General features: G+C 43.2%; 1 protein-coding gene across 5 annotated transcripts in view; it reads right to left on the minus strand.

The window, feature by feature from the left end:
- dync2i1 (dynein 2 intermediate chain 1) overlaps positions 1 to 21,461 on the minus strand; it is a 126,883-nt gene that overhangs the window by 102,657 nt on the left and 2,765 nt on the right. For all 5 annotated transcript variants that reach the window (XM_059639584.1, XM_059639581.1, XM_059639576.1 and 2 more), the window contains exons 2-3: positions 5,520 to 5,573; positions 247 to 793 (exon numbers count right to left, since the gene is read on the minus strand). In XM_059639584.1, coding sequence (XP_059495567.1) covers positions 247 to 793; positions 5,520 to 5,573 — 601 coding nt within the window. The remainder of the gene's footprint in view (positions 1 to 246; positions 794 to 5,519; positions 5,574 to 21,461) is intronic.

The following is a 21,461-nucleotide window of genomic DNA, read 5'->3' on the forward strand; positions in this document are numbered from 1 at the left end:
GGAAATTTGAATATCATTCTGAACATAGAAGCTGATGACTGCCAAATTCCCTCACCCTTAAGTAACTTGGAACTGACAAAAAAGAGAAGAAATTGATATTTTATAACAAACTAGGGATCATAAAATACAATGAATAAGCTAACTCAAGAACGGCTTTATGGAAATTTTTCCTTAAAAGTCAAGCACAATGCCATAACTTTGCAGAAACGGGCTCTCATTAATTTTGAACATTAAATACAAATCTACCTTTATCTCTTTTCTGCCGATATTTGGGTCGCTGGTCAACAATTTCATCTTTTTGTATCTCTTTTTCCTGGAGTTTCTCTCTTTCTTTTCTCCTGTCTCTTTCCTTATCTCGGTGTCTCTCGGATTCATGTTCTTGTTTTGTTGATCTCTCTGTGTAAAGATCCCATTGTTTTTCTTTGTCATGACCTCTTGTATCTGCACCATATTCTAAGTCTTGGTCCCATACTGGAATCTTCTCTTTATCTCTATCCCTATCCTTATGTCTGTCTCTTTCTTTTTCTTGTTTCTTTTCTCTTTCTTTATACTTTTCATCATTCTTCACTTTTTTCCGTACTTTTTCATACTCTCTTTCTTTATATTGATCTCCATCCCTTTCCTTGTCTTTGTTCCTCAGTCTGTCCTTATCCTGCTCCCTCTCCTTATCATGTTCCCTTCCCCTATGTCTACGCTCCCTAGAGTCAAAGATCCCAGTCGATTCATCATCCTTAAGTCTTTTCTTTTCTCTGGTCTTTTTACTATTATCATCTGTATAATCTCCTTGGACGGCCTGAAATAAAACAAAATAGGAAAAAAAAATTGCATGTAAAACCATTGAATACTTCTTTGAAAAGGAAATTCAAACTGACAATTCAAACTGACAATTCAAACAAACAATTTCAAATAATGAGAATTAGATTGTGCCAGATTTGAGAAATTAAGTGCAGTCATGTCTCATCGCAGCTCCAATAGTGACACTCCTTGTGTCATCAAGTACTATTGAAATTAAGGGCACAGAGAATTTCTGCAGACGCAAATTCTTGGGTCCCAAAATCAAATTATTCAATTCTACCAATTCTCCCTTCTCCTTCAGCCATCATATTTGACTATACAACAATAAGATGTAGGAGTAAAAGTTGGCCCGTGGAGTCTGCTCCACTGTTCAATGAAATTCTGGCTCATCTGATAATCCTCAATTTTATTTTCTTGCTTTTTCTCCAAAACCCTCAACTTCTGAACTGATAAAACCTGTCTCAATTTTGAATATGCTTAACGAACCAGCATCACCAACCCCCTACAGTAAGCAATTCCACAGATTCACACCATCTGAGAAAGAAAATTGCTCATCGTCATTTTAAATATGCAACCTCCTTACTCTGCCACAAAAGAAAACAGACTCTTCACATCTACCCTGTTAAATTTCTCAATTCAAAACTCCAAAGCATACAAGTCAACTTGGTCAAGTTCTCCTCAGAAAAAAATCCCTTCATACCAATGATTTCTCATAGTGAACATTCTCTGCACTACTTCCAACTCCAGTATATCTTTATTTAGAATAAGGGGAACAAAATTGCTCACAGTATTCAAATTGTGGTCTGACTAGGGTCTTGTGTGGCTTTACAAGACCTGCCCATTTTTACCCTTTGAAATGAAGAGGTGGAATTTCTGGTGAGTATGCAAGACTTCTTTTTCTGGATCAATATGTTGAGGAACCGACTTGAGCACAGGCCACCACAATTAATACTGGGTATTATGTAATGAGAAACGAATAACTGGCAAACTAGCTGTGCAAGGCCCTTGGGGAACAGTGGCCATAACATGATGCAATCTTTCAATAAGATGGAGAGTGATGTCATTGATTTTTAGGCTAAGATCCTGAATCTAACTATAGGAAACCACATTAGGCACAAGATGGTTATTGTAAATTGAGTGGTACTTAAAGGGTTGGCAGTGGATCAGCAATGGCAAACATTTAAATAGAGAACAGAGGGACTGCAACAATTGTTCATTCTGTCTGGAAAAAAAATTAAAACAGGAAAGGATGAACGGTCGTGGCAAACAAGGAGAATTTGGGATAGTATTAGATCCAAGGAAGAGGCATACAAATTGACCAAAAAGAGCAGACCTGAGGATTGTGAGCAGTTTAGATTTCAACAAAGGAGGACGAAGGGATTGACTAAGAAGGAGAAAATATGAGTACAAGGGTGAGTTTGCAGGGAACATGTAAACATGATTGTTAAAGCTTCAATAGATATGTAAAGACAAAAAGGGTTAGTGAAGACAAATTAGGTCCCTTACAATCTAAAAAAGAAGACATTAAAATGGGGAACAAAGAGATAGTAGATCAATTAAATTTACATTTTGGTTCTGTTTTCACAAAAGAGGACTCAATGATGTCCCCAAAAATGTTGATGCAAACATGGTTTTGTGAGGAAGAGGAACAAAAGGAACTCAGAATTAGTAGGGAATGGAATTGGGGAAAGTGATAGAATTGAAGGTTAATAAACTCCCAGGGCACGATAATCTGCCTCCCAGAGTACTTAAGGAAGTGGCCCTAGAAATAGTGGATGTATTGGTGATCACCCTTCAAGATTCTATAGACTCTCAAATAGTTCTGATGGTCTGGGGGTTAGCTAATATAACCCCATTACTTAAAATAGAACAGAAGTGAAATCAGGGAAATATAGACCAGTTATCCTGACATCAGTAGTAGGGAAAATTCCAGAGTCCATTAATAGAGATTTGATAGTACAGCACTTGAAAAATAATGGCAGGATTGAATGGTCAGTATTAATTTACGACAGGGCGTGCTTAATAAACCTATGGAATTTTTCAAGGAAGTAATTAGTAGGGGAAGGTAGCGAATGTGGTTTACTTGGACTTTCACGAAGCATTCCATGAGATCCCACATAAGAGATAAGCATGTCAAATTAAAATGCATGGATTGGGAATACTGTACTTACATAGACAGAGAACTGACTGGCAGACAGGAAACAGAGTAATTTTCTGTGTGGCAGCCAGAAAATGGAGTACCTCAGCGATCAGTGCTTATAGCCCAGCTATTTAAATGAGGAAACTGATAACAACATCTCTAAGTACACAGATGACACCAAGCAGGGTGCAAGGGTGAACTGTGAGGAAAATGCTTTTACGAAACAAGTTGAGTGAGCAGTCAAATGTATGGTCAATGATGTATAATGTGGATAAATATTATCTACTTTGGTAGCAAAAACAGGAATTATCTGAATGCTGATGGATTGGGAAAGAGGGAGGTAAAACCTGACCTTGGCTCCTCGGCACACCAGTCGCTGAGAGTAAACATGCAAGTGTAGCAGGTCGTGAAGATGGCAAATAGTATGCTGATCTTCATTGAGAGAAGATTTTAATACAAAACAGGGATGCCTTGCAGTCACTGTACAGGCCTTGGTAAGACCACACAGAGTATTGTGTGCAGTTTTAGTCTCATTTTCTGAGGAAGTGGAAGGACTGACATACAAGAGAGACATGATTAGTTGGAACTATATTCACTGGAATGTCAAATAATGAGGAAAGGGAACTTACAGAAACCTATAAAATTCTAACAGGACTAGACAGAATGAACACAGGAAGAATGCTCCTGATGGGGTATCCTGAACCAGGGGTCACAATCTAAGGATACAGTGTGGTCCATTTGGGACTAGGATGGGGAGAAACTTTTTTTACCCAGTGGGTGGTGAGCCTATAGAATTCTCTGCTACAAAAAGCTTTTGAGGCTAAAACGTTCAATGTTTTCAAGAAGGAATGAGAAATACTTTTAAGGGCTAAAGGGATCACAGAGTCTGGGGCAAAAGCAGGAACAGGGTGATTAGCCATAATCGTCCTGAATGGCAACGGGGACTCCAAGGGCCAGATGGCCTACTCCTGTTCCTCTTTAATGTTTATACGTTTCTATTACCTACTGGAATTGGATAGTAGCTTCTTGTGAATAATGCACACAGACCCCCAAATCCCTGTGCTTCAGCCATCTGCAGTCTCTCTACAGTTATATAATAATTTAGTTCCTCTATCTTCCTGTCAAAGTGCATAAATTCACATTTTCTCCATATTATACTCAATCTGGCAGGTTTTTTGCTCATTTACTCAATCTGTCTATATCCCTGTACTCTTGTGTCTATCCTCACCACTTGCTTTCCCATCTATTTTTGTGTAATCTACAAATATGGTGATAGCACATTCACTTTCCTCATCCAAATCGTTGATAATATATTGAAAATAACTATGGTCCCTGCACTGATCCCTGTGGCACACCACAAAGTTTCAGAATGCCATCATGAAAATGCCCCTGCTGATCCCAACTCTATCTCTTATTAGTCAGCCCATCCTCTACCCATGCTAACATACAACCCTGAAACCATGGGCTTACCTTTTCTGAAGTAGCCTTAAATGTGGTACTTTATCAAACTCCTCTTGGGAATTGAAATATACTAGACTTAGTGGTTGTCCATTGTTTGTTACTTCATTAAACTTCTGTGATACATTTGTTAGGCACGATTTCCCCTTCGTGAAGCAAAACTGACTCTAATTGACTATATTCTATAATTCTAAATGCTCTGTTCTTACATCCTTTAGAAATGCATAGTGTGATCAGCATAATTCCACTTGACAACCTCCTTGCTTCTCATTCTATGATCGCTGAATAGCTGCTGGATCCAATCTTCTCCAGAGCTGGCTGTGAATCTTCAGAACAATTTGTTAACAAGCTGACTCTACGCTTTCTGCAAGTCAAAGTAATTCTATCACAGGATCCCACATTTCAATGTTGGGGTGTTTAATTTCTTCTTCCCATCCATCATCCCAAACAATCATTTCACCCCATCCTCCATGAATACACCAAGTCATGTATAACCCAAACTTGAGTCCATTTTTTTGCAAGAATTGGCTTCCATTCCTACTCAGGCTCTACTAAGTGCAATCAGCTTGCACTGCTGCTCTCTCATGCAGCAACCCCAAATCCCTTATCTTTTTTCACATCACCAAAATATACCTCAACCACAATGACAACTCCTAAGACCTTAATGACAATCTTTCTCAAAGAAAGAGATTTAACTACAATTTTAGTTAGCATAAATAAATTGCTTAAGGTTGGTAGCTGCTTGTTTTTAAATTAATACAATGAAATGTTGTTTCAATCATTTTCTTAACTTAAACAGAATGAATGAAACAGCATATTTCACCAAAATATAGGAAACTGATGACATAAAACTGCTTTAAAATTAAATATAAATGAACATTTGGGAGTCCTGAACATCACTAACAAAATCAATCAATATATACAAAACCAATTCAAGACTCAAGTATAATGTGTACCCGAAAATTCATTATACAAATTATACTTTAAGAAAATGCTATAAAGAAACATATCCCAAATAATAATTCTGGAGTATCAAGGTTTTTGGGAAATTAACCCATGAACAATCAACTTTTACAGTCCTGACTGGCCTATGATAGTATTGTATTTTGCAATTAAAAGCAATTACTTTGATATGCTTGAGCAGCTCATCTGACTTCCAAGTATCGTCTTTGGTTTTCGTCTGAAAAAAAAGTAACATTGAACATATTTGAGAGACTATCTCAACAATCAGGAATCTGAACCAAACAAACAGAAGCCACACCAAAATAAAGCAGATCAATTTGGGAATTTGAAATATTTATGTAGGTACTTCAAAAAATCAAAATGCAGTTGTGCATTAAATGTACATCTTGCTAGAAAATCTAGATAAACATTTATCACTCATGTTTCCTATGCTTGAAAGCACAATGGCCCACTTTTTATTTATTGATGGAAACAAAAATATAATGGCTGACTCTTTTTCCATAAGATTAGGGGAGGAGCAGAAACAGTGAAGTCTATAGAGGGCGAAAAATGACCTTTCGAAGTTCTCTCAGTTTTAGTGAATTCAATAAAACATCTGGAATTAAGAATCTAATGATGACCATGAAACAATCGACAATTATTGGAAAAACCCACCTGGTTCACTAACGTACTTTCGGGAAAGAAACTGCCTTCCTTACTCTGGGCAATTGGTGGTGGGCAATAAATGCTATCTAGCCAGCAATGCCCTCATCCCATAAATATATTTTCAAAAAAGCAGCACAGTCAATGATTAATTTTATTTAATCTCCTGCAGAATCAGTTTGGAGTGGGCAAGGAACATAATCTCCAATCTAAAAAGTAGTACAAATAAAATGCCGAACTGTCCTAATTCTGGTTACATTTCAATTTCAGATTCACTGCATCTGTCTTCGTGAGATCCTAAAACTAGATCCTGGTCCCAAAATCATTTGTAGTTTCCCCTATTACTTTAATTTATTATGTATGACTTCTGTCAGTAATACTGGCCTTGTGGTGTGGTGACTTATAGAACTCTTCACTGTATTTTACACGTAAAAGTAGATGTGACAATAAATTGTTAGTTATTCTATTCTGTTTTCCATCATTGGAAAATAAATAGACTATTACTTGTTAACCAAATGAAATTATTTATAAATCTGGTTTGTTAAAGTTCATACATCAGCACATTATTTTGCATCTGTAACCAAGCGTAATCATAAAACACAGGGTATTTCAGAGTTAATCTGAAAAAGCCAGGAAAATTCTAATCACAAAGCTCCCTCATCAAAATCACACGTGCCACAATTTAATTAAGGTTGCAAAAGAACAGCATCTGCCACTTGTTCTTGCCAACCATATTTTTAGAGCATTTTAAAAATGGACCCTGTTAGTCACAGAGTCATAGAGATGTACTACATGGAAAGAGAACCTTCAGTCCAAGTTGTCCAAGCCGAACAGATATCCTAAATTAATCTAGTTCCATTTGCCAGCATTTGGCCCATATCCTTCCTATTCATGTACCCATCCAGATGCCTTTAAATGTTGCAATCATACCAGCCTCCAACACTTCCTCTGGCAGCTCATTCCATACACGCACTATGCTCTGCCTGAAAAAGTGGCCCCTTTGGTTTCTTTTAAATCTTTCCCATCTCACCTGAAACCTATGCCCTCTAGTTTTGGACTTCCTCTACCCCAGGAGGAAATACCTTGTCTATTACTCTATCTATACGCCTCAAGATTTTATGAATATCTGTAAGGTCACCCCTCAGCCTCCGATGCTCCAGGGAAAATAGCCCCAGCTCATTCAGCTTCACCTGTAGCTCAAACCCTCCAACTCTGATAACATCCTTGTAAATCTTTCTGTACTGTTTCAAGTTTCATAACATCCTTCTTGTACCAGAGAGACCAGAATTGCACACAGCATTCCATAAGTGGCCTAACCAATGTTTTGCACAGGTGTAACATGACCTCCCAACTCCTACACTCAATACACTGATCAATAAAGGCAAGCATACCAAACGCCTTCTTTACTATCCTATTTACCCGCAACTCCACTTTCAAGAAACTATGAATGTGCACTCCAAGGTCTCTTTGTTCAACAACGCTCCCAGGACCTTACCATTAAGTGCATAAGTCCTGCCCTGATTTGCCTTTCCAATACGCAGCACCTCACATTTATCTAAGTTAAACTCCATCTGTCATTCTACAGCCCACTGACCTATCTGGTAAAGATCCCAATGTACTCTAAGGTTACCTTCTTCGCTGTCCACTACACCTTTTATTTTGGTGTGACCTACAAACGTATGAACCATACCTCCTATGTTCACAACCAAATGATTTATATAAATGACAAAAAGCAGTGGATTTAGCACCAATCCTTATGGCATACCAAAAGTCACAGGCCACCAGTCTGAAAAACAGCCCTCCACCACCACCTTCTGTCTTCTACCTTTCAGCTAATTCTGTAACCAAATGGCTAGTTCTCCCTGTATTCCATATGATCTAACCTTGCCAACGAGTCCACCATGAGGAACCGTGTCAAACGCCTAATGGGATTCCATATCGATCACACCCGGCACTCTGCCCTCATCAATCCTCTTTGTTACTTCTTCAAAAAACTCAGTCGTTAGTAAGACACAATTTCTCAAGCACAAAGTCATATTAACTATCCCTAAACAGTCCTTGCGTTTTCAAATACATGTAAATCCTGTTCCTCAGGATTGCCTTCAACAACTTGCACACCACTGATGTCAGGGTCACTGGTCTATAGTTCCCTCACTTTTACTACCACCTTTCTTACATAGAGGCACAACGTTAGGCAACTTCCAGTCTTCCAGCACCTCACCTGTGGCTATTGATGATAGAAACATCTCAGCAAGGGGCCCAGCAATCTCTTCTCTAGCTCCCCACAGGAGCTATGGGGTGCACCTGATTAGGTCCCAAGGATTCATCCAATTTAATGTGATTTAAGACACCCAGCACTCCTCCTCTGCAAATATGAAAATTTTTCAGGTTGTCGTTGTTTATTTCCCCACATTCTCTATCTTCCATATTGTTCTCCACATAAACACTGATGCAAAATACTCATTTAGTATTGCCCCACCTCCTGCAGTTCCACGCACAGGCAGCCTAGCTGATTTTTAAGGGGTCCTATTCTGTCTCTAGTTACTCTTTCGTTCTTAATGTCTTTGTAGAATCCCTTTGGATTCTCCTTAACTCGATTTGCCAAAGGTATCTCATGTCCGTTTTTTGCGCTCCTGATTTCACTCTTAGGTATACTCCTATTGCCTTTATACTCTTCTGGGGATTCACGCGTTCTCTGTTGTCTCTACCTAATATAAGCTTCCTTCTGGATGTAAGTTTGTTCGCTGAGCTGGAAGGTTCGTTTTCAGACATTACATTTCGTCACCATCCTAGGTAACATCATCAGTGAGCCTCCGGTGAAGCGCTGGTGTTATGTTCCGCTTTCTATTTATGTGTTTAGGTTTCCTTGGGTGGGTGATGTCATTTCCTGTGTTGATGTATTTTCCTGTGTTGGTGATGTCATTTCCTGTTCTTTTTCCCAGAGGGTGGTAGATGGGCTCCAAACTAATGTGTTTGTTGATGGAGTTCCGGTTGGAATGCCATGCTTTTAGGAATTCTCGTGCGTGTCTCTGTTTGGCTTGTCCTAGGATGGATGTGTTGTCCCAATCAAAGTGGTGTCCTTCATCATCTGTATATAAGGATACTAGAGATAGTGGGATATGTCGTTTTGTGGCTAGTTGATGTTCATGTATCCTAGTTCAACACATATGGACCAAATCCTGAACTACAGAAGCAACCATCCCAACACCCACAAACGAAGCTGCATTAGAACATTATTTCAACAAGCCACCACACACTGCAGCACAGAGGAACTATGAAAAGCAGAAGAAAATCACGTGTACAGCATATTCAAAAAGAACGGGTACCCAATGAATGCAGTCCGCCGATTTCTCAGCAACAAACCCAAACAAACAGACAAACAGTGCCCAGAAACCATAACCACTCTCCCCTCCATCAAAGACATCTCGGAAATGACTGCCAGACTACTCAGGCCTCTTGGCATCATGGTAGCCCACAAACCCACCAACACACTAAAACAGCAGCTAATGAACTTAAAAGACCCTATACAGACAACAAGCAAAACGAATGTCATTTACAAAATACCTTGCAAGAACTGTGACAAACACTACATTGGACAAACAGGCAGAAAGCTAGCCACCAGGATACACGAACGTCAACTAGCCACAAAAAGACATGACCCACTATCAATAGTATCCTTACATACAGATGAGGAAGGACACCACTTTGATTAGGACAAGCCAAACAGAGACACACACGAGAATTCCCAGAAGCATGGCATTCCAACCGGAACTCTATCAACAAACACATTCATTTGGAGCCCATCTACCACCCTCTGGGAAAAAGAACAGGAAATGACATCACCAACAAAGGAAAATACATCAACACAGGAAATGACATCACCAACCCAAGGAAACCTAAACACATAAATAGAAAGCGGAACATAACACCAGCACTTCACCGGAGGCTCACTGATGATGTTACCTAGGATGGTGACGAAACATCTGGGAACAAACCTTCAAGCTCAGTGAACCAGCTTACATCTGGAACAAAATAAAGACCCACTCTCTTGTGGACCGAGAGGAGGAGAGTGCTGTGTTGGAAGTGGCAGGAAGACGTCGGGTTGGCTGTGCACCCTTGCAACCAGTGGATCTTAATGCTGGCTTCGGCCTAACGCTGGTTCAGGGGAGCAGCCAACCTGCAACGATGGCTGCGGCAAGTGCTTGTGCCCCAGGTCAGGGAGTCCAGAACACCATCCGTGTTTCCGTAAAGAAGGTGGATGAAGATGCACCTGTGGACCGTACCTTCTTCGTGAAGAGGGTCCTGTTGGACTGTTGCGGGTTCGCTGCTGCGGACATTTACTGCCTGCAGGATTTCCCCAGAGGAGGTTTTTACAATGTGACCTTCAGGAGTGCCAAGCTTTGTGAGCGCTTCCTGGAGGTTTTCAAGGAGAAAGGAGGTGAGGGCCCCCTCTCTGTATTGGCTGCTGTCCCGCTGTTTGTGATGCCAGCGCAGAGGAGCCGTATGGTGACCGTACACATGTACAACCTGCACGTGCCAACAGTTGATGTCCTGACCTTCTTTGGAAGGTACGTGAAGGTGGAAGGGGACCTAACTGACATCATGGACCAGTAAGAGGCAGGTCAAGGTGACGCTGAGGATGGGCGCGGACGGGAACGTCGTACACCCACCGTCCAGCTTCACGATCGGCGGGAGCAAGGGCTACCTGACCTATGCAGGGCAACCTAAAGTCTGCCATGCCTGTGGTAGGTCAGGTCACGTGGCGGCCGACTGCAAAGCCACCATGTGCAGGAACTGCAGGGAGGAGGGACACCTTGCAAAGGATTGCCCACAAGAGAAAAGTTGCAACCTTTGCGGGGAAGCGGGCCACCTCTATAGGGCATGCCCGCAGCGGGGGACCACCTACACCCAGGTCGCCGGCAGGGGCAATGAGGGGCCAACCCCCCCGGAGGAGAGGAAGGCACCAGGGCCCAGCAAGGACCCCACTAATGTGCAGGAGGGCCCAGCCCCGCAAGACGGACCCGAGGCCAGCAAAGCACCCCTGCAGGCTCCGCTCCCCACTGACAACCCAGAGTCGATGGAGGCGGTGACAGGCGACCCAGGGGAGTGGACAACGGTCCGGAAAGCGAGGCGGAAGGTGCGTCGGCGGGCCCAAGAACCGCAACTATCAGGCGGGAAGAGGCAGCTACAGGGGGGCTATAAGAGCTCCTCTGACGAGGGGGGTTTGGAGAGGGCCCGCCCGAAGCAGAAGTTAAAGATCTCAAGGGAGAAGCAAAGCAGCACCACGCTTCCAGGTGACGGGAGGCGTCCTGAGGCTCCCTCCGACACCTAGTCACGTGCCGCTGGGGCACTAGAGGGTCCTCCGGAACTTCCAGGCGGGAAGGAGGAAACAGCGCGTCCCTAGTCTGACCCCAGAGCCGGACTCTCCTGCGTCCGTACCCCCGATGGGGGGATGCCACCCGGAAGGCAGCACGGGCAGTTTCCTGAGCCCGGACAGCGTCCAGCAGTTAGCCCGGGCAACGTGCATGAAGGGACAGATGGAGGGGCTGGACCTCGGACTTGGACTTGGGGGGGGGGGGGGGGGGGGGGGGGTAACTGCGGTCACTGCCCACAATGGGGGTACGAGTTGCGAGCATTAATGTGCACAGTGTCAAGTCCACCGCAAGATGTGTGTCACTGAGAGCCTCGCGCTCATCAGGGATACGATCGCCTATGCGCAGGACAGGCAGGTGGACACCTGCCTCGTCAGCCTGGACCAGGAGAAGGCCTTCGACCAAGGTCTCTCATACTTACATGAGGGACGTCCTCTCCAAATTGGGGTTCGGGGAGGGCATCCGCAATTGGATCCGGCTGCTCTACACCAACATCGTTAGCGCAGTCTCGATCAACGGGTGGGAATCGGACAGCTTTCCCGTCAGATCTGGAGTCAGACAGGGCTGTCCGCTCTCTCCTGCCTTGCTCGTGTGCTGTGTGGAACCCTTCGCCGCATCCATTAGGAAGGACGTGAGCCTGAAGGGCGTGACTATCCCAGGCAGGTGAGGCCTTCAGGTCAAGACCTCCCTGTACATGGACGATGTCGCCGTCTTCTGCACCGATCGTCAGTAGGTGAGTAGACTATTGGACATCTGCGGCCAGTTTGAACTGGCCTTGGGTGCCAAAGTCAACAGGGGTAAGAGCGAGATAACAAAATGTGAGGCTGGATGAACACAGCAGGCCAAGCAGCATCTCAGGAGCACAAAAGCTGACGTTTCGGGCCTAGACCCTTCATCAGAGAGGGGGATGGGGGGAGGGAACTGGAATAAATAGGGAGAGAGGGGGAGGCGGACCGAAGATGGACAGTAAAGAAGATAGGTGGAGAGGGTGTAGGTGGGGAGGTAGGGAGGGGATAGGTCAGTCCAGGGAAGACGGACAGGCCAAGGAGGTGGGATGAGGCCAGCTATTCCAAGATAACAAAATGTGAGGCTGGATGAACACAGGGGTCAACAGGGGTAAGAGCGAGGTCATGTTCTTTGGGAACTGGGACGCCCGCTCCTTCATTCCCTTCACCGTCAGGACAGACTACCTGAAGGTGCTGGGTGTTTGGTTTGGTGGAGCTGGGGCGTGCACTCAGACTTGGGAGGAGCGTATCACCAAAGTGAAGCAGAAGCTGGGCAGGTGGATGCTCCGGTCCCTCTCCATCACTGGTAAGAACCTGGTTGTCAGGTGCGAGGGGCTTTCGGTACTGTTGCATGTGGCGCAGGTCTGGCCTATTCCTTGGACCTGCGCCGCTGCGGTCACCCGGGCCATCTTCCACTTCATTTGGGGGTCGAGGATGCACAGGGTCTGCAGGGACACCACGTACAAAGACCTGGAAAATGGGGGAAAGGACGTACCGAACGCCACCCTCGCCCTGACGGCTACCTTTGTGTGCGGCTGCATCAAGCTGTGCGTAGATCCTCAGTACGCAAACACCAAGTGTCACTACTTACTGAGGTTCTACCTGTCCTCGGTGTTGCGAAGGATGGGCCTGGCCTCCTTGCTGCGGAATGCTCCGAGTAGTTGGGCCGTTCCGTACCACCTGTCCTTCGTGGAGAAATTTTTGTAAGGAAACACCTTTGACCACAAGGCCGTCAGGCAGTGGTCAGCACGTAGTATCCTCGAGACCCTTCGGGAAAAGGAGAGGGTGGATCCCGTCGTGTGGTTCCCCACGCAGTCTGCCAAAGTCGTTTGGCAGAATGCTTCATCGCCAGAACTTTCAAACAAGCACAAGGACATTGCTTGGCTGGCGGTGAGAGGGGCTCTGCCAGTGAGATCCTTTATGCATGCCCAGAATCTCTGCGCCACCGCACGCTGCCCTCGAGGTGGCTGCGGGGGGGAGGAGACTGTCGATCACCTCCTTCTGGAGTGTGCCTATGCGCAGGAGGTCTGGAGGGGGATGCAGTGGTATTTGTCGAGGTTCGTCCCGAGCAGCTCCGTGACGCGGGACTCCGTGCTCTACGGGCTGTTTCCCGGGACGCACACTGAGACCAACATCAACTGCGCCTGGAGGACCATCAATGCAGTGAAAGACGCTCTTTGGTCTGCCCGCAACTTGCTGGTCTGCCAGCTGAAAGAACTGACCCCGACCGAGTGTTGCAGACTGGCGCACTCCAAGGTCCAGGACTACGTGCCAAGGGACGCGCTAAAGCTTGGGGCAGCCGCCGCCAAGGCGCGGTGGGGAAAGACCACCGTATGAAACCCCTCGTCCAGATTAGGAAAAAGGGCGCTATCTGGTAGCTGGCGCCTTCCCCAACTGGTCAGGGGGCCAACGGGGACTGTGCGGGGTGACGACTGCCGGGGTGTTTGCTTTGTTTTTTTTTCTTCTTTGTTTGTTTTTTTCCTTTAGTTGGTGTATGTACCCCCTGGGTAACCCAGAGCAGCTTGCATGACTGGGTAGGTGCGTAAATATGTTTTATTTTTTGTACATCTTACGAATAAAGTCTATTTTTTCAAATAAAAAAAAAGTGACAAAACATCTGAAAACAAACCTTCCAGCTCAGCGGGCATACTTACATCCAGAACCTCAACCTGAGCTACAAATCTTCTCAAAACACGATAAGCTTCCTTCTTATTCTTGACCAAAACCTTAATTTCTCTCTTCACCCAGCATTCACTACACCTACCAGCCTTGCCCTTCACCCTAAGAAGAACATACTGTCTCTGGACTCATTATCTCATTTTTCAAGGCTTCCCATTTTCCAGTCGTCCTTTTACCTGCAAATATCAGCCTGCAATCAACTTTTGAAAGCTCTTGCCTAATACTGTCAAAATTGGTCTTCCTCCGATTCAGAAAGTCAACTTTTTGATGCTGTCTGTCCCTTTCCATCACTATTTTAAAATTAATGGAATTATGGTCACTGGCCCCAAATTGCTCCCCCACTGATACCTCTATCATCTACCATGCCTTATCTCCCAAAAGTAGGTCAGGTTTTGCACCTTGTCTAGTGCATCAGAAAATTTTCTTGTACACACTTAAACTCCTCTCCATCCAAGCTCTTAACATTTTGGAAGTCGCAGTCTATGTTTCAAAAGTTAAAATCCCCTCCCATAACCACCCTATTATTCTTACAGATAATCAAGATCTCCTTACGAATTTGTTTCTCAATTTCCTGTTGACTTTGGGGAATCAGTAGTAGGTTTGCAAAAGATTGAAACATGGCATTCTTTGTAGGATATCTGGGGCCCACTTGAACAAGAGAAGCAACTGTGTTTTTCATTAATCAACCAGGATAAAAAAAATCTGTTAATAATGAGAGTACAGTCTGACAAGGAAATCCAAACTAGCATCATGAAATTAATTTCATTTTAGGTAAAGAAAGCAAAAGAGACAAAAATAAATTCCCTGACGTGCAAGGAAAGAGACAAAGAAATGCTTTTAAAAATTAGTTTACATTTTTAAAATTTTGCAGTGACTGAGATCTGAAGGAATGAGATCCCTGACTGATTTAAGTTAATTTCCAGTGAGCACCGTCCAGTTTGTACCTAAATGACAATAAATCATAAGCATCACCATTATTTTCATTGTAAATCCTTACGCACAGAAAGATTGGGTGATCACAGACTATATTTACTAAAATAATAAACCTTGTGTTTAAAGAAATAAAGCATTAAACACTGCTTACTTTAGCAGTAGAATAGCATACTGTCATTTATATTGTCTAACATTCCTTTCACTAAAAATCAGCTAATTTAAAACAAACCATGCCATGTTTTACTTTCTTTCTGTCACTCGTAACCAAGTTGCTGTCACTATAGCAAAGAAAACATGGAGGTACAACAATTGTTGTTAAAGAGGAAATCTCTTAAGTGTACTTTCATGCCCAGCAGGACTATTTTTATTCTTGATTCGGTAGATTCAAAAAGTGCTAGCTCAAAGAACAAACAATTGTCAACACATTAAGTTATAGACATTGCCAATTCAATCAACTTCTAAATCACCAAAATAATGTTGTCACATTAGCAAAGTACATTGTTAACAAATTAGTATTCCACATGCTATTGCATAAATAGAACATTGATTGAAATTAAATCCTGGCTGACACCTGGAGATGTAGCAGTTAAAGTGAAATACACATTCAAATCATGAATCCATTTAATTGGTCACTAATTAACTTAGTGCATTATAGCACAGTCAGGCAGCCAAGAAGTGAATCAAAATCACAACTCACTTATGCATTGTCTAAAATGTTAACAATCTGGAAACAAAAACATGACAAAATTTGTATGATTATTAATTTTACTGATAAAGTTCACATTTCTCACAAAAGTAAAACCATTATCACCTCCCTTCTTCAGAGCCTCCCTTTTGATTCCTTGTTGCTTGAAAACAACCATTCTATCATGAATCTCTTTCCCATTCAAGGTCCTTGGAAATGTAGGTATGCACTGACACTCCTAACGTTCGCCCCTGCCTTTGAAAAAGATGGCCAAACCACACTGCTGCAACACATATCTTTCACTCTACACTGAGCGAAGCTGCTTTTGCTGCATTCTACTCATACAAACCACACTTTTGCCTAAATATCTCCAGTAAGTTTCTTTCCTTGTCTCCACCGTTAATGCAAAAACAGGATCAGCTCCCACATGCATATCGCCAACACCCAATGTTTCCTTTCTACTGCCTGTCTTTACCTCTTCCTGTAATTGATTCCACCTTGCTCTGGAGCAGCTTGTTTCCAACCTTGTTATTGTGCTCAATCCCCATACCAAGCTGCTAATCTTTTATTTTCAGCAACACCTATTTCCACTTTTGTCGATTTATCTGCCTCTATCCTTACCTCAACCCATCTGCAAAATCTGCAATCAGCCACGTTCAAATGACTTTTAGAACATAGAACATAGAACAGTACAGCACAGAACAGGCCCTTCAGCCCACAATGTTGTGCCGACCATTCATCCTCATGTATGCACCCTCAAATTTCTGTGACCATATGCATGTCTAGCAGTCTCTTAAATGACCCCAATGACCTTGCTTCTACAACTGCTGCTGGCAACGCATTCCATGCTCTCACAACTCTCTGTGTAAAGAACCCGCCTCTGACATCCCCTCTATACTTTCCTCCAACCAGCTTAAAACTATGACCCCTCATGCTAGCCATTTCTGACTTGGGAAATAGTCTCTGGCTATTAACTCTATCTATGCCTCTCATTATCTTGTCTACCTCAATTAGGTCCCCTCTCCTCCTCCTTTTCTCCAATGAAAAGAGACCGAGCTCAGTCAACCTCTCTTCATAGGATAAGCCCTCCAGTCCAGGCAGCATCCTGGTAAACCTCCTCTGAACCCTCTCCAAAGCATCCACATCTTTCCTATAATAGGGCGACCAGAACGGGACGCAGTATTCCGAGTGCGGTCTAACCAAAGTTTTATAGAGCCGCAACAAGATCTCACGACTCTTAAACTCAATCCCTCTGTTAATGAAAGCCAAAACACCATATGCTTTCTTAACAACCCTGTCCACTTGGGTGGCCATTTTAAGGGATTTATGTATCTGCACACCAAGATCTCTCTGTTCCTCCACACTGCCAAGAATGCTATCCTTACTCCTGTACTCAGCTTTCAAATTCGACCTTCCAAAATGCATCACCTCGCATTTATCCAGGTTGAACTCCATCTGCCACCTCTCAGCCCATCTCTGCATCCTGTCAATGTCCCGCTGCAGCCTGCAACAGCCCTCTTTTTAACTTTTATACTCAACTATTCTGAAGCTGATCCATTCCCAGTCTCCACTCCATGTAAATTTTAGTTATAGTTCTGTTGGCTGTATCCTATCCTGGGCTTTTTTCAAAAAAAAAGCAATACTAAGTGAATGAAGTTATTCCTATGGTGAGGAATCGTTGGCTGGTCCAGCATTTGTTGCCCATTCTTTAACGCCCTCGAGAAGATGGTGTTAAATTTATCTTCTTTGAGTATACAGCTAAAGTGTAGTTAGGGACAGAATTCCAGGATTTTTACCCAGCAACACTGAAGGAACAGCAATATATTTCCATGTCATGATGGTGAGTGACTTGTAGAAGAATTTTCAGGTAATGGTGTTCCACATATCTGCATCACATGTCCTTTTCAATGGAAGCAGTTATGGTTTGCAAAGTGCTATCTAACGAGTCTTGCTGACTTACCGTAGTGCATCTTGTAAATGGTACACACTGCTGTTTACCAGTTTACTGCAAAGATCCAAACTCTGACCTGCTCTTGTAGCCAAAGCATTTATATGGCACGTCAGTTCAATTTCTGGTCAATGGTAACCCTCTCTTACCAATAAATTGATAGTGGAGGTTTCCGTGATGGCAATGCCATCAAACGGATTATAATGATTGATAAATTGTTGCTTATTGGAGACTATGACTGCCTGGCACTTGTGCGAAAGATATGTCACTCACCACTTATAAGCCCAAGCCTAGATTTTGCCCAATACAGATTCTGACTTCTTCAGTATCTGAGAAGTCATGAAGGTTGCTTAACATTGCGTAATCAGCAGCGAACATCTCTACATCTAACTTCAAAATGGAGGCTATTCATTGATGAAGCAGCTGAAGATGGTCAGATGTTTGACACTATCCTGACGAATACCAGTACTGAAATCTGGTACTGAGATAACTGATCTCCAACAACCACAACCATTTCCCTACGTGACAGCTCTGACTCCAGTCAGTGCACAGTTTTTCCTTGTTCCTAATCAAACCTATTTTGCCAGGGGTCTTTGATGTCATTTTCAGTCAAATGATGCCTTGATGTCAAAGTGCAGCCATTCATCTTTGGCGTGCAACTCCTTTGTCTACATCTAGATCAAGGCTACAACGAACTTGAAAACTGAATGGCCCTAAAGTAACCCAAATTCAGTGTAACTGAGCAAGTTATTAATCAGTAAATGATGTTTGATAGTGTTGTCAACAACTCCTCTAACTTTGATGAACATTGCGAGTAGCATTATGGGGCAGTAACTAGCCTGGATGGTTTGTCCTGCTTTTGTAGACAGGACTTACATGGTCAATTTTCCACATTGTCAGGTGGATACGAGTGTTACAGTTTGACTGGAGCAACTCAGGTCAGGGCCCAGCTCACTCTACTGCACTAGTCTCAGTACTATCAGTAAAACGTTGTCTGGGCCCATAGCCAATACAATTCTGCATATACTGCAAATCAAAGCCTATCAAAAGACATATAAGGCATCCAAGCTATGTTTGGAACATTAAGAGAGATGGTGACATAGTGGTAATGTCACTAGGCTAGTAATCCAGAGCTAATACCGCAGGGCGACAAGTTAAAATCCCACAACGGCAGCTGTTTGTGAATCACTTCACTCTATCACTTGATGCTTAAAGTCATTTGGCAAGCAAGCAGGCCTGTGTTTTAGCTTCATTAGATTAACACCTCAATTGCATGTATACCTTCCTGCACTCCTCATTGAACCATGGTTGATCCCCTAGCTTGATGATAATGAAAGAGTCGGGGACATACCGGGCTGAACATAGCAGGTCGGGCAGCATTAGCGGAGCACGCAAGTCGACAGTTGGGGTTTACCCCCTTCATCTGGACTCCTGATGAGAGTCCTGATGAAGGGTTTAAAGCTGAAACATGACCCTTCCTGCTGCCCTGATACTGCCTGACCTGCTGTGTTCCTCTAGCTCCACATTGTATTGATGCTCACCCCAGTGCCTGCAGTTCTTGCTATCTCCAGGATATAAGTTTACAGGTTATGTTGAAGTACAATTCTGCTGCTTCTGATGGCCCACACCCCCTAACGGGTTAACAAAGTTTGAAGCGAGATGAACACAGCAGGCCAAGCAACATCTTAGGAGCACATAAGCTGACGTTTCGGGCTTAGACCCTTCATCAGAAAAGGGGGATGGGGACAGGATTCTGAAATAAATGGGGGGAGAGAGGGAGGCAGGCTGAAGATGGATAGAGGAGAAGACAGGTGGAGAGGAGAGTATAGGTGGGGAGGTAGGGAGGGGATAGGTCAGTCCGGGGAGGACGGACAGGTCAAGGGAGCGGGATGAGGTTAGTAATAGGTTAGCAGGCACCTTATGGGTGCCCTGTCCTGAGTTGCTAGATGTGTTCAAATTCTTTAATCAGTTTGTATCAAAGTCATAGTTACAGAAACACAATGGAGGCTATCTTCAATATGAAGACAAGACTTTGTTCATTAACAACTGCACAGTGGTCACTCTGACCAATACTGTCATGGAGAGGTGCATCTCTGCTTGGGCAGGCTGACAGGAGGTGGAACTCTTAAAATGAAGTTGGAGAGTTTTTTAAATAAACTGTAAAAAACCCAAAAGAGAGCTGCTGTTGGTCAAGGTCTGTTTTTGACAAAAAGTACAAAGATAAATTAGAAATACAGGCTTTGAATTGGAAGAAGGGTGATTTTAATAGGGTAAGGCAGGATCTGGTCAAAGTGGATTACTACTTTTAGGAAAATTTCTACCGGATTAGGAGGAGTCTTCCAAAAAGGCATAGTGAAAGTGCAGGGCCAACATATTTCTGTTACGGTGGTGAAGAGTAGAACAAAGTATTCCAGAGAAGTTTAGATATTGAGCAACGGGTAGGATTTGATCACAAAAGAAGGGAAGCTTCTGGGGCTCAGAATACCAAAAGCCCTTCCGAAGTACAGCAAGTGCAGGGTTTACTTATAAAATGAAATAGGAAAGCAAACAAGGAGCATGAAGAAACACTGACAGGTAAAATAAAAGAAACTCCAAAGGCATTCTATAAATATATTAGGGGAAAGAGAAGGGAAAATCTAAGGCCCACTGAGGATCTAAATGGCAAACCATGGACGGAGGCAGGATTTTGCACCTGAATTCTTTACATCTGCGTAATAGGGAAGAATTATGTTATTATAGAAAGCAGAAAAGGGTATATTTGAACAAATTGTAATTGAGAAGGAGGTAGTAGCAGCAGTTTTGGTGGACCTAAAATTGGATAAGTCCTCAGATCCAGATGAAATATATAACAGGCTACTCTGGGAGGCCAGGAAGGAGAATGAAGGAGATCTGACATTAACTTTCAAACGCTATTTCATATATAGCACTTGTTCAAAAAGGTAGAAGGAATAAATGTCAGAGCAATAGGCGTGAGTCTAATTTCCATATCAGTGATAAGGAAATTATTCAAAAAAAACTCTAAGGAACAGAACTAATCTCCTCTTGAACAGGCATGGATTAATCAAGGAAAGTCAGCATGACTTTGTCAAGGAGAGATCATGTTTCACAGGTTTGAGTGAATTTTTCAAGAAGATAAGCAGATATCTTGAGACGGGTTAGATTAGATATGGTCTCTATGGACATCAATATAGCTTTTGACAAGGTCTTGCATGAGAGGTAAGAGCCCAAGTGATCAAGAACAAATTTAGCAAATTGGATTCAAAATTGTCATAGCAACTGTGGTCAAAGGTTACTTAAAGCATTGGAAGTCTGTTTCCAGTGGCACACTATGTGGTTTGGTGACAGTTCCTTGCTCTTTACAGTATATGTTAATGATTTAGATAACATAACAGATTTGATCAGTATGGTTATAATGACAAAAATTGGTGGTGCGATAAATTGCAAGGAGAAATAGATGGGCACAACATAGATGGGGTCGTTGGCAGGCAAAGCAACAGCAAATGGAATTTAATCCTGAAGAGAGTCAACTAATTTTTTTTACAATTAATGGATGTTACGACCATAGGACGTCCAGAGGATCAGAAAGGTCCTTTCAGGCAACAAGGTAGGTGGATGAGTCAGTAAAGACAGCATGTGGGATACTTGCCTTTATTAACTCAGGGACTGAATACAAGAGCAAGGAGATTATGACAGTGCCAGTAAAGAAGATCCCAGTCTATCCAGCCTCTCCTTATAACTCAATCCATCCATTACCAGCAACATCCTGGTGGGGTGGCACGGTGGCTCAGTGGGTAGCACTGCAGCCTCACAGTGCCAGGGACATGGGTTCGATTCCAGCCTC

This window comes from Stegostoma tigrinum, chromosome 2, assembly GCF_030684315.1.
Source record: "Stegostoma tigrinum isolate sSteTig4 chromosome 2, sSteTig4.hap1, whole genome shotgun sequence".
Lineage (NCBI taxonomy): Eukaryota > Metazoa > Chordata > Chondrichthyes > Orectolobiformes > Stegostomatidae > Stegostoma > Stegostoma tigrinum.